General features: G+C 66.5%; 1 protein-coding gene across 1 annotated transcript in view; it reads right to left on the bottom strand.

Moving 5' to 3' along the window:
- Positions 1 to 1,907: 1,907 nt before the first annotated feature.
- ZC3H3 (zinc finger CCCH-type containing 3) overlaps positions 1,908 to 19,528 on the bottom strand; it is a 44,674-nt gene continuing 27,053 nt past the window's right edge. The window contains exons 6-13 of the mRNA XM_079796431.1: positions 17,560 to 17,747; positions 13,151 to 13,193; positions 12,899 to 13,060; positions 12,746 to 12,815; positions 10,967 to 11,098; positions 4,332 to 4,516; positions 3,499 to 3,836; positions 1,908 to 2,076 (exon numbers count right to left, since the gene is read on the bottom strand). Of these exons, the coding sequence (XP_079652557.1) occupies positions 2,045 to 2,076; positions 3,499 to 3,836; positions 4,332 to 4,516; positions 10,967 to 11,098; positions 12,746 to 12,815; positions 12,899 to 13,060; positions 13,151 to 13,193; positions 17,560 to 17,747 (1,150 nt within the window). The 3' untranslated portion in view covers positions 1,908 to 2,044. The remainder of the gene's footprint in view (positions 2,077 to 3,498; positions 3,837 to 4,331; positions 4,517 to 10,966; positions 11,099 to 12,745; positions 12,816 to 12,898; positions 13,061 to 13,150; positions 13,194 to 17,559; positions 17,748 to 19,528) is intronic.

Raw genomic sequence — 19,528 nt, 5'->3', positions numbered from 1 at the left:
GGACACACCAGCTTGGAGCTGAGACAGGAACCAGCTCCAGGTCTCCCCACACCAAGGCCCTCGCCTCCAGCAAGGGCCCCTCTGCCCGCTGCAGGCCCCCAGCCCCGTGGTCCACTCTGCTGCAGGCCTGCCTGCCTGCGGGGCGGGGGCACCTGCTCCTGCTGTCCCCTCAGGGGAGGCTGCGCAGGGACAGCCCAGAGGGCACAGCCCAGGGAGGATGGCGGGAGCCAGGGGGCGCAGCCCTTCCCAGGCGAGAAGCCTGCTCCTGGCAAAGGCCTGCGCCACCCCTTTAGTCTGGGCTGGGGTGACCTGCACCTTCATCCCCGAGGGTCTTCGTCGCCCTGCCTCTTGGCCAGAGGAGCCCAGAGTAACCAGGGCACCCTCGGCGTCCCCCCTCGGCTTCCACGCGGGAGCCAGGATGTTGCCCGGCCGAGGCTGAGGCTGAGCAGGTCCCCTAATGGGTCACAGGGCCATGTGTGTGGGGGGGCAGGCGTCCAGCAGGCAGGTCAGCTGCCCAGTGGACACACCTGGCACCTGGGAGCAGCACACACACCCTGCCCTTACTGAGGAGGGGGCAGAGGTGGTCCCAGTGGCCTCGGCTCCCTCAGGCCAAACCAACAGCCGTCTGTCATTCCGTCCCTCAAGGCAGGAAGAAGTTACCGGCCCCTCCCACTGTCAAGGCTCCGCCCTTCGAGGACACTCAAGGGCGTCCCAGGGCGTGGGGAGAAGGAAGGGGATGAGGCGGGTCCTGGGCCGTGACCAGGGACAGTGACCAACGACCAGCTGTGCGCTGCTGGATCAGCCGCCATCGGCTTGGTTCCCGTCACCTTCGGGGCTGGTGCGGAGACCCCACCTCGCAGAGGGCCTGGGGGAGGCGGGCTCCGGGGTCCTCCTGGGTCCGCCCCCCCGGCCCCGAGCATGGGCTGGGCCAAGGGGCCTGCGTTCCCAGCTCTGGACAGGCTGCCCCTGCTACCCGGGCCAAGAGGGCAGGCAGAGCAGCCCCAACTCCAGGCAGCGGGCGGAGCTGCAGGCCAGGGAGCATCGGGGCAGTGGTGTGGGCATCGCTGGCACCGAGGGGGCTGCTGGCCCCCAGACCAGGTGGAGCCCCTCCCTCCTCTGCAGGGAACGAGGAAACACCCTAAAGGCCGGTGCCCTCCGGACCTCGGCCTCGGCTGTCACACCAGACCCTGTCCCAGGCCCCCAAGCTGAGGCCCCAACCCTCAGCCCGGCTCCACGGTCCCTGTGGAGACACCTGCAGCGTGGGAGGTGTGCGAGCCGCACCAGCTGCCTCCGCCTCAGGCTGCCCGACCTGCCCGGCCCAGCCACTCTCGAGCTGCCCGGGGCCTCCAAGGGGCCTCGACGACGGGACCCACCCCAGCCTGCTGCAGCCATGGCCCTGGCTCCCTTGGGCCTTTCCCCACAAGTCACGGTGGCGTGGCCATGAGGGACAGGCAGGAGGCTCCGTTACCATGCCTGGCCCTGTTCAGGCCCAGAGCCTGGTGGGCAGGTGGGAGGACAGAGCAGTGGTCACAGGGGAGGACTCTGTACCTCCAGAGTCTGCAGCCAGCGCCCCCTTCTCCAAGGGGACTCAATCGCAGGCCTCCAGGTCCCACCAGGGGCTCCCAGGGCACCGGTGGGCAGCGGCCATCTGTGAGCTGTGGCATGGCGACAGACAGGCAGCCAAGCAGACATGGGACAACCTTTATTGCTGAACGTGAATGCCCGCCAGGGAGCCTGGCTGGCGGCCCCGTGCCCAGGCGGGAGTCCTGGGTGAGGCTGGGGTGCAGTGACCACCACTGCCCCACCACAGAGGGCGGGAGCTGGGTGGGAGACTGAGGACCCAAGGTGGGAGGTGCGGGGTGCAGAGGGGCCGGCCAGGCAGGGCCCAGCGGAGGGGGGAGGCTGGGAGCCAGGTGGGCGGAGCGATGGCCCTGCGGCCCCCAGGGCGTCTCGTGGCGGCAGCCCTCCTGGGGCGGTGGCGGGGTAGCCCCCTTCTTGTCCAGCGCCGAGGGTGGAGGTAGGCGTGGGCTGGCACCCTGGGCTCTCACAACCGGGGTTTGATGTGCAGAGGTTTCCCTGTTCCGAGAAGGGCAGAGGTCAGGTGCCAGGAGCCCCCTGGCTGGCGGCAGCGCCCGAGCTCCCTGGAGGACATGCACAGCAGGGGCACTGGAAATGGGGACAGTGGCTTCGGACAGGCCACCCTGGGATCCAGCTGTCCAGCGGGGCGCAGGCCTGGCCCCGGCGCCCGGGAGAGGTGGGAGCAGGGCCCTCGGCGGGCGGTCTGCAGGCGGAGCTGGAACACCAGGGGCACACCCAGACAGGCTGCCGGGCACACCTGGCGCCACGCTGCACCTTCGCGGGAAAAGCCAGGAGTGGACAAGCAGCTGGCTGGGTGGGGCAGGGCACCGAGGTCCCTGTGCAGGGACGGGGCAGCCTGTGGTCAGGAGCAAGCAACCAGAGGGTGGAGAGTCGTGTCCACGGGGCCCGCTGAGGTCCACACTCATGGGTGCCAACACCTCCCCCTTCCCATGAAGCCCCTCTCAGGCTGTGCCCGAGGACAGACACCTCCACGCAGCCACCCACAGGCAGGCCTCCCCGTGTGCCCCTCAGGGCTGAGGCCCAGCCACCTGCTCAGCTGAGCGCAAGCCCCGAGTCAGGCCCAGCAGCGGGGCCCAGGCCTCTGGCCTCCCTGGCTGTGTGGCAGCTTGGGCGGGCAGCCCGGCCTCCTGCCCTGGGCCCTCCCGGCCTCCTGCCCTGGGCCCTCCCCGCCCACCTCCCGGAGCAGGGAAGGCAGGCTGGTGGGGCGCCCCTACCTGCCTCCTCTGGCTCTGGGTTGGCGGCCGGGTTCCTGATTTACAAAATAAAAGTGGCAGAGCTCCCAGCGGCCCCTCCGCACCCCAGTGAGCCACCCCAGTGGAGAGCCAGGCCACTCCTCGCCCAAGTGGGGGCTGAGATGAGGCGGGCGGCCGGGCCCCTCCGCGTCCGCGTTTGAGCGTGCTCAGCGGAGCTGCTAGAGGAGGCTGCGGCAAGCATCTTCCATTAACGTTACGACCGTGAAATATGACAATAAAATGATGGCCGTATGGTCGCAAATTTGCAGCCCGCCGAGCTGCGTGGGGTTTATCGTCACTCAAACGCGCGGAGAGCTGTAAAATGTTTACAGAAAGGGTCGTTTGCAGCCATAAAATCCTCTTTTCTCTCCTCAACAAGGCTGAGTGGAGCCATTTACCAGGCCCCAAGTGCTCATCGGGGAGAGGAGCATCTGTTCTCTCCCGGAGCGTGCGCCGAGCTTCCAGAACAAATTAACAGGAATGGGTGCTTTCTAATTAAATCAGCCCTGGCCGCTGCGCTCACACCTCGGCCCCGCCCCTTGGCGGCAGGTGCGCACGCTGCGCTCTCGCTCCGAGAGCCGTGAGCCACCTGGACACGGATGGGTGGGTCGGAGCCGGGCACTGAAAGACCCCTGGCCGTGCCGGCGGGCTGGGGCAGGCTGCCTACCTGAGTCCTTGGGGGGGCGGCTCCTGGTGGTGGGGGCCCTGGGCTGGCCGGCTGGGCTGGGCGAGGACTGCAGGGCGATGAAGGAAGGCAGCTTGGAGAGGCCCCCGGAACCCTTCCCCGCAGCGGCAGCCTCCTCTGGCTCCTCCCGGTCTGAGGAGGGGGAGCGGGAGGGGGAGGGGGAGGAGGGGGAGGGGGAGGAGGGGGCCTTCGATGGCGGGGGGCAGGCTGAAGCTGCAGTGGACCCCTGTGCGGAGGGGAGAGGGGAGGCCGGGCCAGCAGCCTCCGAGGCGGGGGAGCTGGGCGTCTGCCCCGCAGGGCGCTGGGAGGCCTCGGGCTTCCTGCGGAGAGAAGGGAGAGCACCAGCGTGAAGGGCGCCGCTCCGCAGGGCGGGTCTGGAGGCCCCAGCCAACCACCTGGAGATCCCCTCCCAGCAGAAGGCTCCCAGCGCCGCCCCCCGGCCCTCAGCCACTAGGAATCCCCCTCCAGGCGCCAGGCCAGCCTGAGCCTGCCCTCCTCTTCGCAAGGCTCCCACCCTCGGGCAGGTGAGCCACAGGCCCCAACCTCAGCAGGCCCACCACGGGGCCTGCCCTCCCCTGGGGAGGGGGAGTAATGGCTGAGGACCCCCACCTTCCTCCCTGGGGCTCGGGCAGGGGCTGGCAGCACCACACTAGCTGATCTGGGCCAGGGATGCCCTTGGCTCTGTCCAGCTTGGAGGCCACTTAAGACTGAGGTTTCTTTTAGGATCTGAAGCCAAAGAGCTGGGCGGGATGTAGGGGCTCCCCAGGGGTCCCGAATGTCCCCAGAGCTTCCACACAGCACCCCCTCCACCTCACCTGGGCCCATGGCCAGCGGAGGCCCTGCTCCTGGGAGGCGCGCTGCTGGGCTCCGGGGCTGAGGGCGCAGCTGCCCGGCGGCCGGGGCGCTTCTGGTTGCGGTGGAGCAGCTGGCACTGGGCGCCCCGGGGGCAGGAGCCCCTGCGGGAGAAGTCGGGGCACAGCAGGGTGTGCTTCTTCTTGCACTGGGGGAAGACGGGCACAGCTGGTGAGGCCTCGCCTGGGGTGGGCAGCCTTCCTGCTCGGCTGGAGCCCAGGGCCCAGGCTCCCTGTGCGCTGGCCGGGCTCCAGCTGCAACCTCTCTAGCATGTGCCCTGAGCACCCGTATGGCGAGGGCACCGCCCTGCTGGAAACGAGGCCCTGGGGGTCCTGCCAGGGTGGGTGGGGGTTCCCGGAGTGTGAACCCCTCCTCCTGACCACAGCTGCCCACCCTGGAGGAAGACAGGGTGGGGTGAGGAATGGGATGAGTGGGACCTGGGCTTGAGGCCTGGGAGACGCTCCCTGGAGGGGTGTGGCCGGTCAGCCCAGGCCGCTGCACACCCGATCCACCACGCCTGTCAGGGCGGCTAATTATACCCTCGAGGAGCAGGTGCTCCGGGCACAGCTTCGGCCCCTGCCGTGGCCCTCCTCCAGCCGAGGGGCCCTTTCTCCCCCTCTCCCTGCAGCTGGCTCTGTGGGCAGGGCAGGTCAGATGCTACGAGCCTGGGCACCCCAACTGCCCCTCACATGGTGGCAGGCAGCCGGGACTCGCCAGATGGACCTGGAGGAGAACCACTGCGGAGACCGCTGAGCCCACCCAGAACCGAGTTTAGACCAGCCAGCGCCGGAGCATGTGTGGCCGTGGCCTGGGACACCGGAGCATGTGTGGCCGTGGCCTGGGACGCCGAGAATGCGTGGCCGTGGCCTGGGACGCCGAGAATGCGTGGCCGTGGCCTGGGACACCGCCCTCCAGCAGAACCTCCCTCCTGCACTCTGAGAAGGTCTGTGCACTGGCCCACTCTTGTCCCCCACCTGGCCTCACTGCCACCAGGGACCAGAAGCCGTCACACTGGGGCGAGAGCCAGCAGGCCCTGCATGGACAAACCTCTAGCACAACAGACACAAGAGAAAAGTCATCCGTCTCCAGTACAGGCGTGAACATTGGACAGCAGTCCCTGCAGACACGGGGTAACTAGGGGCCACTCTCCTGCACACGGCACCTGACAACTTACCCCTGAAACGGACCCGCTGCGCACAGCCACAGCCCTGACTCGGGAAGAAGCAGGCTGACCAGACCGTGGACAGTGAGGAGGCCGGGTCAGCATGAGAACCTCTGAGCAAAGAGAGGCCACGGGACGTGTAAAGATGAAACACCCATCCTCCCAATTCCTCCGGAACTCGGAAGAGTCTGAGGAACACTTGCCGACCCTGAACGGCCCAAGCAATCTGCGAAGCCCGACTGATTCCCTCGATACCAACGGAGACCAAGATGCCGCCGGAAAAGGAAGCCACGGTTAACGTTCCCTGTGCGCAGACGCAGACGTCCTCCGCCACGTGCCAGGGAGCGGAATTCAGGCGACCAAGTCGGAGTTATTCCCAGAATGCAAGGATGGCTCAACACCCAGAAGCAATCGATGTCACTGTGATTCAGTAACACTGACTGGCCCCCTTGGTAACGGGAAGGAGGAAGCTCAAGGCTCATCTCAATTAAGGCAAAACAACTGGACAAGATTCAACACCTTTTTATGATAAAACGCCAAACAAACTAGAATCTGGAAAGGGAGCACCTGCACACGACAAAGGCCTTCGAACAGGCCTGCACTCGCCCACTCAGGGTGCAGGCTGGGAGCTTTCCCTCTACGGCGAGGAAGCGGACAAGGGCGCCCCCTTCTGCCCCTTTTATTCAACGTAGTACTGCAAGTTCTGGCAGAGCAATGAGGCAAAAATAGATTAAAAAAATAACAGGCATCCAAATAAAAAGGAAAGAAATTATCTCTGTTAGCAGAGAAGAATCCTCAGAATAATTGTTAGATCAGTAAATAAATTCAGCCACGTTCCAGGATATAAAATCAACACATAATTACGTTGTTATACACTTGCAATGAACAATGTAAAAAGGAAATTTCAAAACTCTCATCTATACTAATAAAAGGATAATATACTAATTAGACCAGGAGACCTTCCAGACAAAACCATGAGGGCAAACAGGCCAGCAGGGGGGGAAGTTGGGGGCAAGCAGGCCGGTCGGGGGGGGGCAGTTGGGGGCGATCAGGCTGGCAGGGGGGGTCAGTTGGGGGCGAGCAGGACGGCGGGGAGGGGCATTTGGGGGCGATCAGGCAAGCAGGCAGGTGAGCGGTTAGGAGCCAGCGGTCCCGGATTGTGAGAGGGATGTCCCAGATTGGAGAGGGTGCAGGGCTGAGAGACACCCCCCCCCCGCCCCGTGCACAAATGTTGTGCACCAGGCCACTAGTTTATAATACTTAGAAATAAACTTGAGCAAGGCGGCAAAAGACTTGCACACTGAAAACTACAAAGCACCGCTGGGAGAAAGGAGGGACAACACGCCTCCCGCGCGGACTGGAAGACCTGCTACGGGAAGATGCCCCCAGGTGAACCCGCAGACTCAGTACAACTCCAGCAAAACCCCAAGGCCTTCTTTTATTTTTGCTTTTTTAGAAATAGAAAAACTCATCCAGAAACATCCAGAGGGAACCTCAAGGATCCCTGAAGAGGCAAAGCCATCTTGGGAAAAAGAACAATATTTGAAGGACTGACGTTTCTGATTTCTAAACTATTAAATGAGCCCTCACACCAACGGCCAGCGGACTCCGACAAGGGCGCCACCATCAGCGGGAAAGAACCGTCTTCGCAAACGGTGCTGGGACAACTGGACACCCACATGCAAAGAAACGAGGTGGCCCCCTAACACCACAGACAAAAACCAACTTGAAACGGGCCGAAGACCTACACTTCAGGGCGAAAACGACCAAACCCTCACACGGCAGGACGGGAGCTGCATGAGGCTGAATTTGACAAAAACTTCTGATTTGGCACCAAAACACAAGCAACAACAGACAAACTGCATCTAAGGACACCCCGGGGCGGGGAGGGGCGGGGGAGCCACAGGGAACGGGAGAAAGGATTCGCAGATCGAGTCTCTGATGAGGGACTGATTCCAGAACATGTTCATTTCCAATTCAAAAACGGGCCAAGGACTTGAGTCCACATTCCCCACCGAGGACGCCCAGTGACCAGTAGGCACCTGCGGAAATGCCGCACCGCTGGCCGCCAGGGAGATGCCAATCGCCACCTCACTCGTGGCTGTAAAAGGAGGCACGGCCTGGCGAGGGAGCGGGAGCCGCCCGCCCGCTGTCCGCTGTCCGCAGCGGTCACGCAGGAAAGCAGCGGCGGGTCCTCAGAAGCTGAGAGAAGAGTCACCTCCGGCCGGTCGGTTTCACTGCGAGGCGTCTGCCCCCACGTCCACCCAGAGGCTCGGCGCCAACGTGCACAGAGGATGCTCGGAGCGGCCCGCGGCCAGGAGGCCAGGAGGCCAGGAGGCCAGGAGCACCGCTCAGCCGTAAAAGGAATGCAGTCCTGAGACCAACAGGATGACCCCAAACACGCTACACCAGAGAAGCCCGACACCAGACTGCGTGTTGTAGGGTCCAACCCATGAGCTGCCGGGAACAGACAATCGGAGAGACGGAGGCGGGCAGGCTGCGGGACGGAGTGGCGGATGCGGCGATGGCTGCACAACCATGCCCGTGGACTAGACTCGGGCGTGCGCCTTCCCGTCCTGGGTGAGCTGGAAGGTACGCAAACCGCCCTCTGCACAGACAGCAGCTTTGTGACCACGGGGCCCGGGTCAGGGGGATGGGCAGTTGGCACGGGTACGGGGAGGGGCCCCTGCGTGAGAACACCTGCGCCCAGCTGGTGGACAGCGAGCAGCGGACACGGCCTTCCCTCCCCGCACGCCTGCGCAGAGGCTGCCCCCCCCCCCCCCCACGTGGTGGGCTCTGCCACATCCGACTTTACAGAAAGGAAAACAGGCCCCGAGAGGCAGGGGTGGGGTCAGACTGGGGCAGGCCTGCCTCCACGGGCTGGAGCGCCAGCTGCAGAAGATGAGGGGCCGAGGCCTTGGGTGAGACAGATCCTAGAACAGAGACCCACCGGGTGAAAACGGAAGAACTGTGCCCCCGAAACCAGGAAGATCTCACTCGAAGGGCAAAGCTACCAGGTGACCGACGGGGACGCTGCCTGAGATCGAAGGCAGAGAACGAACGCCGGCCAGAGGACAGCGTCTGTGCGGCAGGAGGGGCGGCCTCGCCGCTGGGAGCCCCAGGCAGCGTGAGAAATAAGGAAGTCCAGGGAGGGCCGGAGTGCGGGGAGGCCGGCGGCAGTGGCAGTGTGACCTCAAGGTTCTGTGCTGCGGGGGCCATGGGATCACTCACACGTGGTACACGGGTATGTCCCCACTCTGCACTGGGAAGCAGGGAACACTGGCGCCCAGACCGAGGGCTTTAAACACAAGGAAAGGAGCCAGGGCCCAGGAGGAGCGGCCAGCGCAGAGCTGGAGGGTGCAGGGTGCAGGTTGGAGGGTGCCGGGTTGGAGGGTGCAGGCTGCAGGGTGCAGGGCTGGAGGGTGCAGGGTGCAGGTTGGAGAGTGCAGGGTTGGAGGGGGCAGGGTTGGAGGGGGCAGGGCTGCAGGGTGCAGGCTAGAGGGTGCAGGCTGGGGGGTGCAGGCTGGGAGGTGCAGGGCTGGAGGGTGCGGGCTGGAGGGTGCAGGGCTGGAGGGTGCAGGGTGCAGGCTGGGGGGTGCAGGCTGGGGGGTGCAGGGCTGGAGGGTGCGGGCTGGAGGGTGCAGGGCTGGAGGGTGCAGGGTGCAGGCTGGGGGGTGCAGGGCTGGAGGGGGCAGGGCTGGAGGGTGCAGGCTGGAGGGTGCAGGGCTGAAGGGTGCAGGGCTGGAGGGTGCAGGGCTGGAGGGTGCAGGGCTGGAGGGTGCAGGCTAGAGGGTGCAGGGCTGGAGGGTGCAGGGCTGGAGGGTGCAGGGTGCAGGCTGGGGGGTGCAGGGCTGGAGGGGGCAGGGCTGGAGGGTGCAGGCTGGAGGGTGCAGGGCTGAAGGGCAGGGCTGGAGGGTGCAGGCTGGAGGGTGCAGGGCTGGAGGGGGCAGGGCTGGAGGGTGCAGGCTGGAGGGTGCAGGGCTGAAGGGCAGGGCTGGAGGGTGCAGGCTGAAGGGTGCAGGGCTGAAGGGTGCAGGGCTGAAGGGCAGGGCTGGAGGGTGCAGGGCTGAAGGGCAGGGCTGGAGGGTGCAGGTTGGAGGGTGCAGGGCTGGAGGGGGCAGGGCTGGAGGGTGGAGGGTGCAGGCTGGGGGGTGGAGGGTGCAGGCTGGGGGGTGCAGGCTGGAGGGTGCAGGTTGGAGGGTGCAGGTTGGAGGGTGCAGGGCTGCAGTGGGAGAGCCAGGTGAGCCCGCAGCACCTGCAGTGCCCCAAACGCGAGGCGGGGCCATATGCCCCTAAAGTGCAGGCTGCAGGCTGGAGGATGCAGGGTGCAGTGATGGTTGTAACCTGACACAGGGACAGTGATGGTTGTAACCTGATACAGGGACAGTGATGGTTGTAACCTGCAGAGTCCACACGATGCAAACCCAACCGAGCTCTCCCTAAGCGAGCGCCACCAGAAACCACGGACGGGACAACGGCTTCGCCCGCAGAGGGCAAACACAGCAGCTGTGAAACTAGTGGGTGGAGTGGCTTCCGGAGTCTCCCCCGCCACACGCACACGCACACGCACACGCACACGCAGGAAGCAGGAGGCTGACATCACACTGAGTGACCGGGGGAGAGGGCACCCCCATTGAGTGCGGGTCAGCAGGCCCCGTGGCCGGTGCCCCAGCCCAGCGAGGCCAGTGCAGCCTGAACCGTTCACAAGAAAAGGGACGCGCCTCTTTAACCAGCCGCGGCTCCAGGCAGCAAGGTTAACATCCCCCTCGGTCCAGCGGAATAGTATAAACTCTCTGGGGCCCATTCGGGGCTGGCACTCCAGGCGGGAGGTGCCCACTCAGCACTCCTCATATTATTTAGAGAATCGAGTTAACCCTCCCGGGCCCGGCTCGCCCGCCGCGGCCTGCTCAGCGCTTTCCCATCTATAATTACGAGCCACTATCCATCATGTGGGCCCCGCAGCGCCGCCGAAAGGGGCTCCGTAAGCACTTCTCCAGGAGCAGCAGGACGTAAACACGCCTCATCTTCCTTAGAAACCGGGACATTTTACAAGCATCGTCCACCACCCGACCCCGCACCGGGCGTCCCTCAAGGTGACCTGTCCACTCCGGTCAGGACCCCATCTCGGCCTGGTGGCAGGAAGGGCCAGCCCTGCACTGACCGTGCTCCCTGGCCAACGCCCAGCCCTGCCCGGTGCCTCCGCTTCCTCAGAGCCCAGCCAGACTGCAGGCCCCCGAGACAGGCGCCATTCATCAGCGGCTGGGCAGGTGGGCAGCTGCCTCTTGGGGCGCCAGGGACTGAGGAGACCCATCCAGGCCCCAGCCCAGGGCCACTGTTCAGCAGCCCCCCACCCTCAGGCTCACGTGGGGACAGGAAGGGGGAGGGGCACTGCCTCACTGACGGAGACGACAGGGCTGCCGGCTCCTGAAGGCTCACCTTGGCGCCCAGCGGGCAGTAGCCTTTGAGGAAGTCGGTGCAGACCTCCGCCTTCCGAGACACGTAGACATGGCTGTAGGGACAGTCACTGTTGCTGCAAATCCCCTTCAGGAAGTAGGAGCACACGGGCATCTGCGGGGAGGGAGGGGCGGCAGTGAGGGCCGAGGCCTGCAGCTCCTGCACCCCACTTCTCAGGTCAACACCCCGACTCCAGGGTCCTGCCATGTGCTCCACAGCCAGGAATGAGCCGCACAGACTGTGGCTGGAGGCCCCACAAGGTCCTGGCCCAGGAGGAGGGGACACAGTGCGGGTCCACAGCAGGGGCAGGAGGCGGGCAGGCCCTGCAAGGGGCTCAGGACCGAGATGAGGCCTCCGGAGCCACCCCAGCCAGCACCTGCCGGTCCCAGGCTGTGGGCCGCACGGGGAGTGACGCCTCGGTGTCCTGGGCTGGAGACCTGGCCCCTCCTGGGCAAGGGTGGACGGCGGGCTCAGCGGGCAGGGAGCCGCCTGGAGCAGCCCGGCCTGTGGAAGCCTGGCAGGGGCCCGGGCAGCACCCTGGCCCGTGGCAGGTGGCCCAGCTGGGACAGGAGGATACACAGCCCCCTCCTTCCCACTGGGGAAACTGAGGCCTGAGAGCCAGTGTGAGGCTCTGACCCCACCCTGACCTTTGCAGCTGCCACTTTTCCAGCGACTCCTCTCTGGGACCCCAGCCGCCCTGCTGTCCTGCGGGAGCCCCAGGGCCCTGAGGGTCTCCCCCTGCAGGGCAGCACCCCCAGTCAGTCCCACTGGCTCCCCACTTTTCTGGGGAAGGCAGGAGGGGGGCTGAGGAGGGAGAGCAGAGAAACAAAGGCGTTTCCGTGCGTGCGAATTTGTTTCTAATTGTCTTTTAACTGCAGCGCAGAGGGGAGAGGGGCCGGCGGTGGGGGGCTGCAGACAATCCCCTTAATGTGGCTTTTGATCTAGAGCCCAAATTAGCTCTAATAAAAAGGATAATGAAGCCAGCTCCACGCCAAGCGGAGCTCCGCCTCGCTGTCAGCAGGCCGTTATCCAGAGGAAACTGCCTTCTCGTTTCAATTAACCTTGTTTGCACCCACGGCGTCCACACAAATAACGGAAACATTAACTCAGACGCTGCGTGGCCACGTCAGACAGCCGGGGGCGCACGGCTTTGGAGCCGGAGCTAATGAACCCGAAACTCGACGTGAGTCTCCAAATCGCTCACCAGAGCCTGGGAGCTCCATTAGGGAAAAACGCTGATTCTCCCCGAGCTCCTCAAGGGGAAAAGCTGTTGCCGCAGCAGCGCTGGCCGCCCCCCTCCTCCCCCGCTCTCGGCCCCTTCCTGGGCTCCCCGGCCAGCACTGCCCCAGCCTGAGCTCCCGCACCCGCTGGGACCACACACCGCCCTGGCTCTGCCCCCTCGGGGAGCCTGCAGAGGGGGACCGCTCACCTTGACCCATGGGGTGGGGGCCTGGGACCAGAGGCCCTCTGCCCCTCTGCCCCCACCCCCGTTCCCTGTGACTGGGAAGCACCCAGTGCCCCACGGCTGCCCCTTGCCCAGTGCAGGCCTGCCCTCACAGCGAGGGCCCCTGTGGGCACTGGCAGGAAGCTTGGCACGGGACCCGCAGGTGGGCTGGGTGAGAGCCAGCTGAGCAGAGCCGGGGGGGGGGGGGGGCTGGGGGATGGAGGGCAGAGCCTTCGGGTCACAGCCCAGCTCCTGGCAGATGCCAGGGGACCTGCGGGAACGTGCCGGGTGCCCCGCCCCGCCTGAGCTGCGCGTACCTTCTCCTTGGAGACCTGGTGGGAGAAGGGGCAGGTGCCGTCTGTCTTCTTGCACGTGCCCCGGAGAAACCTGTGGAGAACGGGGAAGAGGGTTGAGGGCGGGGGAGACGGAGGGACTCACAGACCCGCCCCGCCGCCCGGAGGCCGGCTCACCTGGTGCACACGGCCACCTTCTCAGGGTCGTGGATGTAGGGGCAGTGCTCGCCGCGGTTGCACCTGCCGAAGCGGTTGTAGTACATGCAGTACTCCTGCCCCGCCCGGCGCCGCCTCTGCCGGGCCTGCCGCACGATGGCCAGGCTGCGCTGCACGGCCCGGCTGCGGACAGGGGGGTGGGGTGAGACCGACAGGTGCACAGCTCCCCACCCCCACCCCCACCCCCACCCCCACCCCCACCTCCGGACGTACCTGGCCAGGGAGCGGCTGCAGCTGCCAGGAGGGTCCAGCCGGCCTGTGGGAGAGGCAGGTCAGCCACACCCCCCCTGGGCTCCGCCCGCTCCACAGCTGGGCACAGGCCCCGGGCTCTCCACCCCCAGCCCTGGCCCTGCAGTCCCTCCCGGAGACACCCCCTCCCCTGAGGCTGGGCTCCTGCCAGGCCCTGCCCCCCCTCCCCCCGTCCCCTACATGTGGCACAGGGACACGGCTCCCCCAGGGCCATCCTGGTCGCTGGCCCCTCTGCCCCTCTGCCCCTCTGCCCGGGGTAGAGCCCAGGGCATGTGACCAGGTGGCTCTGGACATGCCCCTGGCTTCCCATGAGCCAGTGGTCTTGTGTATTTAAAGGGAGGGAAATACAGACAGAGAGGGACGTGGACGTGGCTCTGGGGAGCGGGGCCCACCCGTGAGGGGCCCCGACAAGCAGGCCTGGCTCCCAGGCCTCACCAGCCCAAAGGGCAGCTGCTCACAAAGTGGACATGGTGAGGGGGGGGGGGGGTTGGGCTCGCCCTGCAGGGGGTCCTGTGAACACTGAGCCCCGCCTGCCGGAACACAAGGTCCCCTCCCAGGTGGCAGGGCAGGGCGGGAGCCTCCTAGGCCACCACGTCCCGTTCCACACACACCCCTCCCAGACCAGATCCCGTTCCCGGGCAGCTGCTGACACGGACGGGCAGGGGGCGAGGGACGCCACAGGAAGTCTCGGGCCTGAGGGATGACCAAGCGCCCGCTGCAAAGGGCTGTCCCTGCGCTTCCTGGCTTGGCTGCCGTGGAGCCCGAAGGAGGCCTGGCAGGTGCCCTCCCGGGTGACCTTCCACGGCCCCGCCTCTGCAGCTCTGACCACTACGCAAGCTTTGACTGCCACTCAGCCTGTGCAACCCCCCACCCCCCACCTCACCCCGCCTGCAGGACACGCCGCCCTGCCCCACCTGGGCACTCGGGCGCCCTCTGCAGGCCTGGCCCTCACTGCCTGCTGGAGTGACACCCTGCCGCTGCCTGCCCCGCCCCCCACCCCGCGCATCAGTCTCCCCCCCCCCGCCCCGTCTAAAAGGGAGTCTGAGCCCTGGCCACTGTGGCTCAACCTGGAGGTTGCCGGTTTGAGTCCCAGTCAGGGCCCACGGCCCCGATCCCGGTGGGGGCATGTGGGAGGCAGCAGCGGGTCCTTGTCTCACACCCATGTCCCTCTCTCTCCCTTCCTCTCTAAAATCAATAAAAACGTTTACAAATAAACAAAGTAAAGGGGTGTCTCCAAGGCTAAACAGCAGGACGCCAACAGGAGGAAGCGCTCTGCGAGGCAGCCAGGCTGGTGGCTGTGCAGGAGGCGGGGCAGGGGGAGGGGCAGGGGGAGGGGGCAGAGGGGCTGAGGGCAGCCCAGGCCCCATGGAGCCCGGTTCCGGGCTGGGACACCGCCCTGAGGGCTGCGGGGCCAGCCCACGTGGCACGTGGTGTGTGCACCTGCCGGCGGCGGAGGACGGTGCGTCCGGGTGCCACCGGGCTGGTTGACGCCATGGCACAGCCTGCTCCTGCCAGGGGTGCTGGCGTCACGTGGCCACGCCCAGGGGGGCCCAGGCTGGCTCTGGAGGGGCAGGCTCCCTCCCCTCCCCGTTCTGCTCTCAGAGACCCAGTGTGGGGCTCGGGCGCTTTGCCAGGCACAGGAGGCACCTTTCAAAAGCTCTGGGTGTTAAAAATGCACATCAAGTAGCTGGTGAGGGGCCGGGGGCGCTGAGAGGTGCTGAAAAGTTCAGCTGAAACCTCGACCTGGGAGCAGGAGGTGCTGAGCCTTCGAGAGAACTCGCGCTTCCCAGGATCTTCCCAAAATAGACGCGGCAACCACAGCCCCACCCCCCCTGCCGGGCCCTGTCGGGCTCTGGGTCAGAGGGCGCCCTGGGGAGAAGACTGACAGACACCCTGGCCTGGCTCTGGTGACAGGGGAGCCCCAGGGAGTGGCGTCTGGGAGGGAGGGAGGCAGGGGGTGGGTGCGGGCCACAGTCAGACTCTCTGTGACCTCAAAGCAGCTATCGTGCAGCCGGCAGGTCACATGTCACAGGTCACAGGTCACCGGTCACGGGTGAGAGGCATGCAGACTGAGGCCTGCCCAGGAGGAGCCTGCCCACGCTGCCCTGCTCCGGGGCTGGGGCCAGCCGGCAGCCCCGGCCGAGACGGTGACCCTGGCAGGGGACGGAGCTTCTGCCCCACCGAGGGACCCACAGCTCTGGGGCCATGACTGCACAAGGCCCAGCCAAGGGCCCGTCAGAGCCACACCCGGTGCACCCAGGTCTCAGGCCGGGGCATGTGGGCGGGGTCCTGGGGCTGGGCCTGTGGAGGGCAGGCCTTGGGCCCAGGAAGGAAGTGCCTGGTCCCAGGGTTGGGGCGGGTCTGCCCCAGGAAGACAGGCTCTGAGCTCTGCACCCCCAGAAGGGCACGGTGGCAGGAGAGGCCGAGGGAGGGCCAGGAGGCTGCTCCTTCCTGCTGAGGCCAAAGCTCCTCGCACACGAGGAGAAGTTACTTCGCCAAGTGGGCGCGGGTTAGCGCACAGCGTCAGCTGGAGCCATCACCCCTCCCGGTGAGGACCCCCGAGGGCCGCCCGCCCTGCCCCTCAGGGGCCCCGAGGCTGGTCAGCAGGTGGCAGCGCAGCCTGCAGGGCAGGTCTATGGGGAGGGGCCTCCTGGAACGGTGGCCCCAGGCCCGAGGCTGGGGGTAGGGAGAGGGTGGGAGGGCCGATTCTGGGGAGCAAGCGCAGTGTGGCCGCGCGCGGTGCGAAGAGTGACAGCTCCATCCCCGGCAGGTGGCCTCACTGGGGGGAAGGGAGCACCCCCATCGGGCCCCGGCGCCGGCCCCTCCCACAGGCTCTGCCTGCCTCCCCAGGTGGCACCTGGGGCCTCCCTAGGGCTGGACGCAGGGCCCAGCGGCAGCTCTGTGAGGAGGCGTGCTGACCGCCTCTTCCTCTCCTGCCACGGAGACGGGGTAAGGAAAGGCAAGCGGGGCCTGCCCGGTGTGGCTCCGGGGTAGAGCGCTGGCCACGCACCCAAGGTCTCGAGTCCGATTCCCGGTCCAGGGCGCGCTCGTCTGGCCAGGGAGGAGTCCCTGAGGCCTGGTTTGAGTAAGTGGCACCAGACCCCTGGGGCTGACAGGGGTGGGCATGTGGCCCCATGAGATGCCCACTGAAGGGCATCCTGTCTGCAGGCCAGTAAACTCGTCCAGGCCGTGAGGTGAGGACGCAGGAGCAGAGCCAGGTCCTGGCAGCCAGGCCAGCATGGGGGTCAGGGGACAGTAGCCAGTGCCATGGAGGCCCCCGGGGAGCTGGACCAGCGGGTTCAACCACAGGGGCCAACCAGACATCCTCTGCAACGGGGCCCTGGGCCCGCCCTCCGTGGCTCCGTCACCCAGGACGAGCCCGCCGCAGGGGAGCGGAGCGGCAGGCGGGAAGGGCTCTGCTTCTGGGGAAGGCAGTGGAAGGGAAGGCAGTGGATGAGACCGTGCCCTCCACCATGCCACCGCTGTGTGTGGAGCCCGAGGCCATGACTACGGATCCACCGGCCTTTGAGCTCTGGGGTTAGAGGCGACCGACCTGCTGGTGGGAGGGGCCATCCTGACCCAGCACAGCACCCTCGGGGCTGAGCCTCAGAGGAGGCCCCGTAGGGAGGCCTGGCCAGCGCCCTGCACCTGCTTGTCCCCAGCAAAGGGACGGTGACGCTGAGGCCCATGGACAGATAGGCCTCCCAGGCCCTGAGTGTCTCCCTGGGGAGCCCAGGGGGCCTGCCTGGAAGAGGGCCGCGGGCGCCCTAAGCCCCACAGACAGAGGCCCTGGGCGACCGGCGGGCGGGGAAGGGGCTGGGGCTCGGGCATCTCCCCCCTCTCCTTGGGTGCTGAGGCCGGGGCCGCTGGGTGCTGCAACCCCACCCGCCTGCAATCCTGCCCTTTCTTCTGACAGAAGGTAAAAGTGGGCCAAAACTAAAACATTTTCCGAGTTAACTTGTACAGTAAGCAAATCCAAAGCATCCCCTCCTGCTCGGCCTGTTTCTGGGGGAGGCGGTGCCAATGTGATTCCAGGGCCACGGCCCCGGTGCTCCCTCGCCAGCCCTGTTCACACCTGGCTCATGCCTTTGTCCAGGAGCAAACACGGGGCATCAGGGACGCTCAGCCAAGCGAGAGCCCTTGCCTGCAAGAGGGCCTTCCCTGGGGACACAGAGGCTGCAGGGCCTCCCAACAGTGCCCGGCCTGCTCCCCCCTCGCCCAACACCAGGCAGCGAGGAGGCGCTGTGGGCACTGAGGAGTGGTGAATGCTGCTGGGATTTGGGGAGCACCCACTCGGAAGGGAGCACCCACTCGGAGGGGGGCCCAGGAGCACCTTGGGAGTGAGGGCCGGGCTGGGCCTCAGGGAGCCTCACCTGTACGCAGGAGGGGCCTGCAGGCCCCCTCAGCACTGGGCCGGCCGGGGGTCTTGGCGAGCTTGTTGGCTGTCACCCTGTAGAGCACCCCTCCGATACAGCGGTAGCCTCTGTCCCGCCAGCGCGGGGAGCCGAGCTGGACTCTCCCACCCCCGCGGGCAGGGCGCAGGCGATTGAGCACCAGGGACCTGCAGACACAGGGAGATAGATGCCAGTCAGTGGAGCACCAAGACCCCAGGCGGGAGGCCTCTGTTGCCCTGCCCCCCACAGCACAGGAGGTGGTGGCCCCACCCACCAACCAGGCTATGTGAGCCCCTGAGGGGTCACGGGGAGGGGACAGCCTCCCCTCCAGCATGCACACCCCGAGCCAGGACCGCCTGGGCCCTGGGAGGAGGCCTGACACCCTCACCAGAGACGCCCTGCAGACTCCATGGCCCCCGCAGTGGGATCGGCCACAGGCTCCCAGCTCGGTGGCCCTGCAGCGTCCTGGCTGACCTGCCCCCAGCTGTCCCCTGAGCAGCTGCCATCAGGATGAGGGGACGGGGCGTCCAGGGTGGGACCAGCCAGCCTCCTGACTCCAGAGGGCATGGGGCTCACCCCTCAGGACAAATCCCAACAGTAATTTATTTATGCAAATGGAGCTTAATTCCATATCAGCTATGACCACCGCGCCCGCTGCCACCTGGCAAAGGAGCATGCCTGTCGTCATGGACACGCCGCCTCTCCCCTAGAGGCCCCACTCGGCCCAGCAGGGAGCCAGGGAGGTGGAGGGTGAGGGTGTGGCTCAAGCCCTGCTGAGGCCCCACAACTCACACATGGACCCCAACCCCACGTGGGGCCGCCGGAGCCAGGGAGGGCGCCCCTAAACGAGGATGTGATGAGTGTGGGGGGGCAGGCAGGCCTGGGGGCGTCCGAGCACCCAGGCACCACGTAGACGCACCCAGAACTGAGGTGCTGGGTCAGTAGCCCTGCTCTTGGGCGTGGCCGCCACCCCCACCATGCAGCCTGCGCCCCTCTCCGTCTGCAAGCTGGGGGGATTCTCGCCCCAAAGGCCCTCGGGAGGGAGAGGCGGGCACCGGGACCGAAGCTGCGGAGTAAGTACGAGCTCCGGCGGAGGCACGGGCGGCTGCCCGCCTGGAGCACTTAACCCAGTTTCCCTTAATTAAAACCAAGTCCCGAGCACCGGCCATGCAGGGACCAGCCCCACCCAGGGGCCCGAGAGACGGCCCAGGCCGCCCGCCCGTGCGCTCCAGCTGCCCCACAAAGGCGAGGATGGCGAGGGAGGGTGGGCGCGTGGGCACCCTCTGGGGGAGGCAGCCAGCCCTCCAGGCTCTCCTGAGACCTCGGGCCAGGCCAAAGGGTGAGGGGAGAGGGCAGGGCTGGTAGGGGAGGGTCTTCTCCCGCGCCAGCCCCTCCCCGCAGACCCGCCAACGCTGGGGGCCCCAGGGGGCTCTGACCTTCCGCAGGGGCTGTGTGGCCCCTGTTCTCAGGGCAGCTCCGCCTGAGCCCCAGGCCGCGGGATCTGGGGAAACGGCGTCCCTGCAGGTGTCACGAGGCTGCCCCGAGGAGGGGGTGCACCCCAGAACGTGCGGAGAGCCGGCCAGGGCCTCGGGGAAAGCCCACCTCCCGTGCCCTGACCACCTGTGTCCTTCCTCCCCCGGCGGGTCTCTGACTCTAGGGCTGGGATGGCGGGCGGGGCCTCTCGCTGCCGGGGTGTCACAGCCTCAGTAATGGTTACCTGATGGCGAGGACAGCCTTTGGGAAGGAGCTGTGCTGCGGAGAGGGTGAAATTAATGAGATAATAGCAGGGCCAAGGACCCGGCGAACGCCCCTGCCCTCGCCCAGGGCCTGGTAATTCCTTTTCTACAACAGCAGCCTCAGATCTAAAGGCTTCTCCCTCCGGCCGGTGGGCCCACGCCGCCAGGAAATTTCATTAACGCTGGGAAATAGGAAAGGTATTAAGCGTGGA

Source organism: Cnephaeus nilssonii, assembly GCF_951640355.1.
Source record: "Cnephaeus nilssonii genome assembly, chromosome: 18".
NCBI lineage: Eukaryota > Metazoa > Chordata > Mammalia > Chiroptera > Vespertilionidae > Cnephaeus > Cnephaeus nilssonii.
The sequence above is the reverse complement of the archived record's forward strand: the minus strand, read 5'-3'. Positions and strand labels throughout refer to the sequence as shown.